This window comes from Lethenteron reissneri, chromosome 47 (assembly GCF_015708825.2).
Source record: "Lethenteron reissneri isolate LAM-NWPU_2019-01 chromosome 47, ASM1570882v1, whole genome shotgun sequence".
Classification (NCBI taxonomy): Eukaryota; Metazoa; Chordata; class Hyperoartia; order Petromyzontiformes; family Petromyzontidae; genus Lethenteron; species Lethenteron reissneri.
This window is the reverse complement of record NC_083825.1, coordinates 6,633,579-6,644,918: the sequence shown is the minus strand read 5'-3', so window position 1 is coordinate 6,644,918 and position 11,340 is coordinate 6,633,579. Positions and strand designations below refer to the sequence as shown.

The window sequence follows — 11,340 nt, the reverse complement described above, 5'->3', positions numbered from 1 at the left end:
TGTATATTTGGAGTTTGCGTGTCTCTATCATCATCACGGTGGCTAGGAAATGTTAACAACCTCGCCTGGTATACAGGAGGTCGTGGGTTCGATCCCGACCCTGACGCCTGCTGCTGTATATTTGGAGTTTGCGTATCTCTCTGCCCGTGGTCACGTGAATTTTTCTCCGGATCCGGTAGCTGCTAAGAATTTCCACACGATGAGCCACTGCTCGGCTTTTGACATCTGACCAAGGTTGGGTGGTTGGGTGGTTGGGTGGTTGGGTGGTTGGGTGGAATCCCGTTGATCTGGCCATTATTGAATGAAGTGACTAAGCCTGGTATGGCGATCCGTGATTTATGTCTTAACAATGTACGGAGCAGCAGCCCAGGAATGGAACGCGTCCCAGAGGAGATGGAGCGATGAAATCGACTCACCCAGCAGTGCATTGCTCATGGCTGATGATAATTGATGAGGATGAAGTGACGTCACCTGTCTGCTCTCACCTGTAAGATAATCTCCGTTCTTCTTCGAAGGCTAGGCTGATGGGAGCGCTCCGTTGTTTGGAAGAGGGGAGGCCGGAATGATCCACTTATTCTCGATTCTGATTGGATTGTACGGAGCAACTGCCCCGATCACTCGGCCACTCCACTCCACCCGCACGTCCGGCGTGTCCAGCCCTTCTCATCTCGCTGCGCGGGTTGACTCAGCCGAACGATGAAATGGCTTTTGGGGTGAATTCCACGCGAAGAAACGCGATGATCTGCCCTGCCCTGGATGCGTCCGTCGTTGTGCCGCAGTGCAACGCCACCGGTAAAAGACCAAAAAAAAATTTGAAATTCGCAAAATGAACAGAATTAACGAGACTGCGTAGGAGTTTTTTCCCCGCGTTTTGTGTGCCGCGACTTTGTGTCCGACGGCTTCGACGACTCGCTTGCTGAAGAAGCTCCCAGGAGGTGGGTGGTGAAACGTCGGACACCGTGCCGTCGTTGAGAGCCGAGCAGAACCCCCCCCCCCCAAAAAAAAGAAACTCCTCGGTTGGTCGTAAAGAACTCGCCCAGTGCTGTGGACAATCGTGGCTCCGGCTCCTGAGCTGAGAAACTCCATGTCGGGATTTTGGGTTGTGGATGGATGCCTAATTGTGACGACGTCAAGTTATTTATTTGTGAAAAGTGTTGTTTAATTTCTTGCCCCCGCCCCCCACCGTCCCCCTCCACCTCCCCTGCAATTGTATTCCAACTGCGCCATCGGTCGCTTTGCCGTGTCTTTGAGACGAAGAATCCCCTTTGAAACTCTCTCAGAGCACAGAAGAAAGCCCACTGAAGCAGACATCACAGAACCACTTCGGAGACCTTGAGTTAGAACGTGAGAGAAAATGAGGCTACGGCCGCATTCCGCCACCCGTTTCGCTTTTTTTTTCTTTCTACGTTCCACTTTCGAAAGCTCCGCGCGGAGTTGGATCCTCACCGTTTGTTCCGTGCCGGGCGACTGAAGCACCAATTCTAGATTTGAAGCTTTCGTGACTGCAAGGATTCATATTCTTAAAGCACCCCCCGTGCTTTTGTTCGCCGCGTGTTGTTCGGGGTGCGGTGACGCCATCGGAGAGAGCGCGATCGGAGAGATTCTCCCTCTCGCTGCAAGGTGTCCCAATGTGGTCTCGTTATGTCCCCGCTACCGATCCCATTGTGGCCCCCATTATGGTCCACGTTTCTGATTGAGCACAATTCAAGATTGACAATTTTTTCCGAGCCGTGCGAGCGATGGACGCTTCCGACGCGGTCGATCCGAGCTGCGAGGTGAGCGTCAGGGCTGACCGTGCGCTCCGCGGGGTAACTGAACGGGCCACTCCCCCCTTCCGCTTCCTCCAAGACGTCTGCCCAGCGTGGAAGGTGGAAGAGTAGGCCAAGATGACATCTAGAGAAGGTGGGGGGGGGGGGGTGTGTGTGGGGGGGGGGGGGGCTCTCTCTCTGGCATGGGAAGGCAATCGAAGGGCTGCACCACTGCACCGACGTGAGCTGTCCTGACCGTGCGATTGGTTGATTTTTCGGGATTGAAAGCCAGTGGCGGGCGGTGTCTCGCACAAAGCCGCGCTCGGTATCAAAAGGACGTCGTTCCGCTCTCTTGCGAGCTGAGTGGTGGCGGCCGAGTGAGTTGGGAGGAGGGGGGGGGTGATGGAGGGGGGGGGGGTCACCGACGTCCACCTCATCGACCGTGCTCTCTGCATCGTCCACGGTGCGGGCGTCGAACCTTGACCGCGACTAGTGGCGGTCGAACGCGGCTGTGGCGGCCGGGGTGGCGGCCCCGCGTGTCGCCGTGCTGTAGTAATAGGGGGAACCTGCGCACGCCCAGACACAGAGACGAAGATGCGCCCGTGTAGCCTTTCGACAAAACTGCTGGGCCCAAGTGCTGTTGAGCGAGCGGCAACGCCTCGTGAAGGCTACACGGGGGAATCTGTTTTGTCTTTGTTGTGAGAACTCACCCAGAAGCCCCGAGTTGGTGAATCTCCACGTGTCGTTGTAGGTGGCGTACTGCGCGTGTGGGTACGGGTTCCCGGAGAACTCGGGCGCTTTAGAGGAGAAATCAAAACGCAACAGCATTATTAGTAATTTTTTGGTAATTTTTGTTCATTTTTTTCATTTGTGGCTAATTTTTTGGGTAATTTCCCCCGGCACCCTATCGCCCTCCCCTCGTCCCCTTCCCCCACCCCCCAACGTCATCGTGAACTCAACTATCTGCAGCGCGTCATCACGAGATCAATAATCTTTTCGTATATCTCTTGGGTACCACTCACTGATGGTGGGTGGGTGAGTGGGCAGCGTTGAGTACTCACTGATGGTGGGTGGGTGAGTGGGTAGCATTGTATATTCACTGATGGTGGTTGGGTGAGTGGGTAGCGTTGAGTACTACACTGATGGTGGGTGGGTGAGTGGGCAGCGTTGAGTACTACACTGATGGTGGGTGAGTGAGTGGGCAGCATTGAGTACTACACTGATGGTGGGTGGGTGAGTGGGTAGCGTTAGGTTCTCACTGATGGTGGGTAGGTGAGTGGGTAGCGTTGAGTACTACACTGATGGTGGGTGGGTGGGTAGTGTTGTGTCCTCACTGATGGTGGGTGGGTGAGTGGGCAGCGTTGAGTACTCACTGATGGTGGGTGGGTGAGTGGGTAGCATTGTATACTCACTGATGGTGGGTGGGTGAGTGGGTAGCGTTGAGTACTACGCTGATGGTGGGTGGGTGGGTAGCGTTGAGTTCTCACTGATGGTGGGTGGGTGAGTGGGTAGCGTTGAGAACTCACTGATGGTGGGTGGGTGGGTTGAGTACTACACTGATGGTGGGTGGGTGAGTGGGTAGGGTTGAGTACTACACTGATGGTGGGTGGGTGGGTTGAGTACTACACTGATGGTGGGTGGGTGAGTGGGTAGGGTTAAGTTCCTCACTGATGGTGGGTGGGTGGGTTGAGTACTACACTGATGGTGGGTGGGTGAGTGGGTAGCGTTGTATACTCACTGGGCACCATGCCAGCCAGTGAGGAGGTCGTGTAGCCAGCCTGCCCGCCTGGGGGTACGTGTGGCGGGTACCCGGGCAGTGTCGTGTTGCCCATTTCTCTACCTGTTGAACACACAAAGACAAAGATCCCCCGTATAGCCTTTAACAGACTGTTGGGGCAAGTGCTGCTAGCGAGTAGCACCTATGAAGGCTGAAACGGCACACGATAGAGTGGGTTGGCCAGCACCACGCCCGGCCGCCTTTGTCTCCCCAGTGACGATGTTGTCCCACTGCACCAGGTACTCATTTGAGGCTGAGTCGACCTACAGGAGGCCCAGGACCGATTCAAGTAATCGGCACTGGTGTTGGTGGCCATGAGCGGGAATCGAACTCAGGTCGGCGGGTTCGTAGCGTAGCGTGCTAACCATTGCACTACATCTCCCCATGCACGTCCACACACACACACCGTCCATATAACCACACCATCCTGTGTATCCGATTCAGACTGTCAGGGCAAGTGTTCGTGTCCAGGGTTTATGCATTGACTCCGTTCATCCATAACTCTCATGAGGACGATCCGATATGAACGAAGTTTTCCCACAACGTTGTGTTGTGAGACTCGCCCTATTGATGACTTGGAAAACAATAAAAGCAAAGAGGATGACAGTATTTGTCGATATGCAAACGCATTTGCCATGATGCTTGCTACAAAACACTTTCCTGCGGAGGGAGCTGGTAGGAACGTTGGGTTGCTCGGTCAATGGCCAGGGTCAACGGCGGCGTGGTGTATTCCGCAAATATGCCCGACTGTGAGGGCGGGCACAAGCCGGCGTGAGTAGGTTAAACGTTGAGTTTTATAAGGGCACCACGGGGTGACCAGCCCCTCCCCTTCCACCCCCCACCCAGCCCCACCCTCCCCCACCCAGCCCCTCCCCACCCAGCCCCACCCAGCCCCTCCCCACCCTCCCCTACCCCACCCAGCCCCTCCCTCCCCACCCAGCCCCTCCCTGCACGACGGACACAATAATCTCCTGTGGGCTGGTGTAACCAGGAGGTTTCCTACCAGTATTAACCACATACCTTTCTGATCTCGTCAAAGGGGCATAAACCATCATCCTGCGAACTCCAGCCATCGAGCAAAAGACTGTGGTCACCACATCGCGCGCTGCGCTTTCAGACGCGCTTCTGCGGCCGTCTGGAACGTTCTTCCTTCCGATATTAGGAAGCCACCGGAGCTATGCACTTTTACATCTAGAATGAAAACTCATTTATTTTAGAGCAGTTGTTTTCGTGTGTGTTAGTTTGTTGTTCTTCTCCTGCACCTCCAATTAGCACGGTTTGGCTACGTACGGTGCGAAAGAAGTTCAACGTACATACACATACAACACGGTCCGTGTCTCAGTGCGAATCAGGTGACTCCTCGTCCTTCCCGCTAACCCTCGTCACCTTGCAGCAAATGCACCTTAACTGCGAATCAATACGCTCTCAATATCATCTCGATCGTACATCAATACCCAGTCGATATGAATGACTTTGCTCTCGCGCGCCAGCACGCCAGACTCAGGCCAGGGGGCAGACGACCTCCACACCTGGGGGCCATCGTTCTCGTCAGGTGGTCTCAGGTAGTCTCAGGTGAACTCAAGCAAAGTCACGTGGCCTCAGGTGATTCCAGGTGAACTCAGGTGAACTCAAGCAAAGTCACGTGGCCTCAGGTGAACCCAGGTGAACGCAGGTGAACTCAAACAAACTCACGTGGCCTCAAGTGAACCCAGGTGAACTCAGGTGAACTCAAGCAAAGTCACGTGGACTCAGGTGAACCCAGGTAAACTCAAGCAAAGTCACGTGGACTCAGGTGAACCCAGGTGAACTCAAGCAAAGTCACGTGGACTCAGGTGAACCCAGGTGAACCCAGGTGAACTCAAGCAAAGTCACGTGGACTCAGGTGAACCCAGGTAAACTCAGGTGAACTCAAGCAAAGTCACGTGGCCTCAGGTGAAACCCAGGTGAACTCAAGTGAACTCAAGCAAAGTCACGTGGCCTCAGGTGAACCCACGTGAACCCAGGTGAACTCAAGCAAAGTCACGTGGACTCAGGTGAACCCAGGTGAACCCAGGTAAACTCAAGCAAAGTCACGTGGACTCAGGTGAACCCAGGTGAACTCAAGCAAAGTCACGTGGACTCAGGTGAACCCAGGTGAACCCAGGTGAACTCAAGCAAAGTCACGTGGGCCTCAGGTGAACCCAGGTGAACTCAGGTGAACTCAAGCAAAGTCACGTGGCCTCAGGTGAACCCAGGTGAACCCAGGTGAACTCAAACCGCACGTGGCATCAGGTGAACCCAGGTGAACTCAGGTGAACTCAAACAAACTCACGTGGCCTCAGGTGAACCCAGGTGAACTCAAACAAAGTCACGTGGCCTCAGGTGAACCCAGGTGAACTCAAACAAAGTCACGTGGAATCAGGTGAACCCAGTTGAACTCAGGTGAACTCAAGCAAACTCACGTGGCCTCAGGTGAACCCAGGCGAACTCAGGTGAACTCCAAGCAAAGTCACGTGGCTTCAGGTGAACCCAGGTGAAACTCAGGTGAACTCAAAACAAACTGACGTGGCCTCAGGTGATCCCAGGTTAACTCAGGTGAAACTCAAGCAAAGTCACGTGGCCTCAGGTGAACCCAGGTGAACTCAGGTGAACTCAAGCAAAGTCACGTGGACTCAGGTGAACCCAGGTGGTCTCAGGTGAACTCAAACAAACTCACGTGGCCTCAGGTGAACCCAGGTGGCCTCGACTCGGGTGGACGCAGGGCCTCCCACGCCGCTAATGAAGTGGCTATTGCTTGGCTCGGCAAAACGAGTGCGCGATAATAATGATTCCACAGAGTTTTGAACAAATGCGCTGCGTGTTGTTGCTGTGCTTGTGCACGGCTGCTAACGCAGCAGCAGCAGCATCGGGCAATCATCAAATCATTCTTACACTTAATCTCCTTGCCACCCGTCTCTCTCTTTTGTATTGTGCGCGGTGCTTTCAGCGCCACAGCGCGTCGATTTGTAGCGTTTATTTTCTTTTGTTTGCTGGTGACTGTATTTCATATTGAAATCGCCTCCGGTGCTTTTGCTGCTGGCGGCAATAAAATTTGTTTAAAAGTCAAAAGTCTCTCTCTCCTGTCCACTTCTCTCTGTTCGTGGCTGCGTCCCTCAACCGAGAGGAGGCTTCCATCCCCTCTCGTCTCTGAGCCCCTCCCATCACCTGTCCACGGGGTTCTCACCTGCCACGAGTGGGTAGGCTTGGTGAGCCGTGTGAGGCCCACTCAGTCCTTTCCCGTCTTCCAGACTCCCCCCGCCTCCTCCTCCTCCTCCTGCCAGCGACAGGGGTGAGAACTCCGCGGCCTGACCCCACACGCACGCACAGAGGGCACGGGGTGAGCGGTCAACACGCGTGGAGGTCATGGCGTGTGCACAAATGCATGCCGTTGCATCGGTGGCGGGGAGCGGTGGGGCAGCAGTTAGCGCGCTGCGCTACGAATTCGGCGGACCCCGAGTTCGATTCTCGCTCATGGCCACCAACACCAGTGAACCGGTCCTGGGCTTCTTCGAGGTTGACTCAGCCTAAAATGAGTGCCTGATGCGGTGTGTAAATATCGCTACTAGGGAGACAAAGTGACCGGGCGTGGTGCTGGTCACCCACCCGCTTGTGTGCCATGCCGGCCTTCATAGGTGCTCGCTAACAGCACTTGGCCTAACAGTCTGTTAAAGAATATATGGGGGATCTTTGTCTTTATGTAGGTGCTCCCCAGGCTATATGGGGGATCTTTAATGGACAATTTCATCCATAACAAAGGTTTTTTGGGTTTGATCGCGTAAATATAAATGTGTCGTTAAACCTCCCACCACAGATTATACAGGGTGCTTCAAAAAAATGTTGACACCTATATGGGACTATAGTTTTTAATGGAAAGTAGAACGTAAATAGAACGGATAATACACTGCAACATTATAAAAAAATGTATGTTAATAGCTTCAAAAGTCAAAGAGTCTCTACTTTTTCGCCATCATTGTCAACACGTGCCTGGAATCTTCTCCAGGTGGTCTCCAGAGCCAGGAGGAGGCCCACTTCTTGTGGCATTGTTTCAAATTCTCTCAAGTGTTAACATTTTTTTGAAGCATCCTGTTTCATTGAACCAGGTGAGGACCCAGGAGGCCAGGATAAGTCCCATCGGCAAGCGAGCCCTGGGCGGGTAGTCTGCCGATAGATGGGGGTGATGATAATCTTCATTTAATTCTAGATTTGAAGCTTTCGGTTTTTTTGGAATTTCTCTCACTTGATACAGCTATCGTGCTGTGACTGTTCCACCTGAAGACGGAAGCTTGTGTTGCCTCCGAAACGTCGTTATTTTTATTTTATTTTTATTTTACTTTTATTAATTTTAATGTTTTACCTACGTGACTTTACCGAAAAAACCTAAGAATATGAATCTTTGCAGTCACGGAAGCTTCAAATCTAGAATGAGTTGTTCACCTTTGCCCATACTTCGCACGCCTATCACGTGTTGTATTATTTGTTGCTGTAACGTTCTAAAACTCGCGCCCCATACTGGACTTCTGTGAACAAGAGCTTTACAGCTCATCGGATTCCTCCTTCAGTATGCATATTCTGATTCTCTTCCGAGTGACGTCAAAGAATCTTTAAAGTCCGCTGTGAGTGAAGCAGACTGCGCGTCGCAGTAATTGTCAGGGTCACTACACCCGCAGTATTAACCAGGGCGGGCCGCTGGATTTGAAACCATTAGGCCACGTCATCATAATCAGCAACAGCAGCGGTGTTTAGTTTGTTGTCCTTCCCCCCGCACCTCCGATTGGCACGGTTGGCTACGTACGGTGCGAAAGAAGTCCAACGTACAGTACATACAGCAGTGACAGCAGCGTCGACAGCAGCAATGCCGACATTCATTTCCAATTGAGTTGAATATTCACTCTGCTCAATTCACATGTTGGCCGTCTTCCCTCTCTCCCCCCTCGCTCTCTCCCCCATTGCTCTCTCCCCCCTCACTCTCTCCCCCCTCGCTCCCCACCTCTCTCCCCCCTCTCTCTCCACCTCTCTCCCCCCTCCCTCCCTCGCTCTCTCCCCCCTCTCTCCCCCCTCTCTCCCTCGCCTCTCTCCCCCCTCACTCTCCACCCTCTCTCCCCCTCTCTCCCCCCTCTCTCCCCACTCTCTCCCCCCCCTCTCTCCCCCCTCTCTCCCCACTCTCTCCCCCCCCCTCTCTCCCCCCTCCCTCCCTCGCTCTCTCCCCCCCTCACTCTCCCCCCTCTCTCCCCCCTCTCTCCCCCCTCTCTCCCCACTCTCTCCCCTCTCTCCCCCCTCCCTCCCCGCTCTCTCCCCCCTCACTCTCCACCCTCTCTCCCCCCTCTCTTCCCCTCTCTCCCCACTCTCTCCCCACTCTCTCCCCACTCTCTCCCCACTCTCTCCCCCCTCTCTCCCCCCTCTCTCCCCCCTCTCTCCCCACTCTCTCCCCACTCTCTCCCCACTCTCTCCCCACTCTCTCCCCACTCTCTCCCCACTCTCTCCCCCCCTCCCTCCCTCGCTCTCTCCCCCCTCTCTCCCCCTCCCTCCCTCGCTCCCTCCCTCGCTCTCTCCCCCCATCTCTCCCCACTGCACACCCACCCTCCCCCCCACGAACCTCGACGCTAATTAGTGATGAGGCTTGGCACTCATTATCGGCGCGACAGGCCTGATGGATCGCCGCGCGCGTGAGCGCGGAAATTAAAATGAAGTCAATTACAGGAGAGAGAGTGAGAGAGAGTGAGAGTGAGACTGAGCGAGAGTGTAAAGGAGAGTGAGAGAGTGAGACTGAGTGAGAGTGAGACTGAGTGAGAGAGTGTGAGAGTGAGACTGAGTGAAGGAGAGTGTGAGAGAGTGAGAGAGTGTGAGAGTGGGACTGAGTGAAGGAGAGTGAGAGAGAGTGAGACTGAGTGAAGGAGAGTGAGAGAGTGAGAGAATGAGACTGAGTGAGAATGAGTGAAGGAGAGTGAGAGAGTGTGAGAGTGAGACTGAGTGAAGGAGAGTGAGAGAGTGAGACTGAGTGAGAATGAGTGAAGGAGAGTGAGAGAGAGTGAGAGAGTGAGACTGAGTGAGAGTGCAAAGGAGAGTGAGAGAGTGAGACTGAGAGAAGGAGAGTGAGAGAGTGAGAGAGTGAGACTGAGTGATAGAGTAAAGTAGAGTGAGAGAGTGTGAGGGTGAGTGAGTGAGAGAGTGAGACTGAGTGAGAGAGTGTGAGGGTGAGTGAGTGAGAGAGTGAGACTGAGTGAGAGTGTAAAGGAGAGTGAGAGTGAGTAAAGGGGATGGACAGAGAGTGAGTGAGCCAAGGAGGGAGTGAGAGGGTGAGGGAGTGTGAGAGAGTGAGTGAGCCAAGGAGGGAGTGAGAGGGTGAGGGAGTGTGAGAGAGTGAAAGAGTAAACGTGGGAGTGAGACAGCCTAAGAGTGAGTGAGCCAAGGAGGGAATGAGAGAGTGAGAGAGTGTGAGACTGAGTGAGACGGTAAAGCAGTGACTGAGAGAGAAGGGGATGTGAGCGAGAGGGCGAGTGAGTGAGCGAGACAATGAGAGGGGCACAGAGTGCCTAAGAGACAGCGAGCCTGCGAGTGAGGCTGGGTGGCTGAGTCGGTGGTTGTGGATCTGGGAGGGAGTGAGAGATGAACTGGTGGGGGGGGGGGGGGCGGGGGTGTTAGGGTTGTGGTTGTTGTTTTTGTTGGTGGTGTGGTTGTTGTTGTTGGTGGTGTTGTTGGTGGTGTGCCGACTTGGGATGCGCTCGGGGTTGGGGGTTCTGTGGTCTGGCTCTGTTGGGGGGGGGGCTGCGAATGAGTGAGGGATGCTGCACGATGGTGTGTGGGTGGTGGGTGGTGTGGGCAGGAGGAGGAGGGGGGGTCTGGGGTGCGGTGGGCAGGAGGGGGAAGAGGGGGGGTCTGGGGTGGCGAGCTGCCATACCCACAGACGCCCCGCGGGAGAGCCCGTGCCGCTCGTTATTAATAGACTCTCTCGTTCCGCTAATGGGTTTATGAGGCCAAACGGTCGCTTATCCCCCTTTGAGGAACCCCCCTCCCCTCCTCCAACCCCTCTTAACCCCCCACCCCCCATCCCATGGAACCCCGGTTGGTCTCAGGTGGCGACCTCTCTTCAATACAAGGGCCCCAGCAGACATCTGCTACGATTGCGGGGACAGCCATTAACCAGGAGCGATACCACGAAATGCGCGTGTGTGTGTTTCTGTGCGTACGTTGAACCTTGAGGCCTCGTGGCCTCAAGGTGCACATGGCCTGGCACAGGCGTCGTGGTGACGTCACCGCCACTTAGCGGCAGTTGTTGTTGTTGAACTTCTTTCGCACCGTACGTAATCGGAGGTGTAGGGGAAGGACAAACAAACTAAACACGAAAAGAAGTTAGAAATAAATTAGTTCTCAATCGAGATGATTAGAAGTGCATAGCTCCGGTCGTTTCTTAATAAGTGGAGGAAGAGCGTCGCGTGGTGTGCGTGGTAGTAGGACATCGTATCTCGCCAAACTTTACCGTTCCATTCTTTTTGGGGAAATTGTTTTCGCTTAACGCGTTTTTAGTTTATCGCGGCACTTTTCGGGAACGCATCTACCTCGTTAAACGAGGACCTACTTAAGCATCGCATTGTGTAACATTGAATTGTACCCGTGGTGGCTAGGCACGTGTCCTGTAGTCCAGCACTGACAGGAGAATGTGGTACAGCAAAGCAAGAAACGTGGACTCCGTCTGTTACATCTGTACGGGATAGAGTTTCCTCCAACACAATCAATTGTTGGTGGCATTGGCTCAACGCGAGACTCCCGCTGCTGCTGCCTGCTGGGGCAAGTGCTGTCAGC

General features: G+C 54.2%; 1 protein-coding gene across 1 annotated transcript in view; it reads right to left on the bottom strand.

Annotated features, from left to right (window-relative positions):
* Nucleotides 1-1,968: 1,968 nt before the first annotated feature.
* Nucleotides 1,969-11,340, bottom strand: part of LOC133354471 (paired box protein Pax-2a-like) — a 31,323-nt gene continuing 21,951 nt past the window's right edge. Inside the window, exons 6-9 of the mRNA XM_061571321.1 lie at nt 6,728-6,848; nt 3,487-3,588; nt 2,459-2,545; nt 1,969-2,314 (exon numbers count right to left, since the gene is read on the bottom strand). Coding sequence (XP_061427305.1) covers nt 2,238-2,314; nt 2,459-2,545; nt 3,487-3,588; nt 6,728-6,848 — 387 coding nt within the window. The 3' untranslated portion in view covers nt 1,969-2,237. The remainder of the gene's footprint in view (nt 2,315-2,458; nt 2,546-3,486; nt 3,589-6,727; nt 6,849-11,340) is intronic.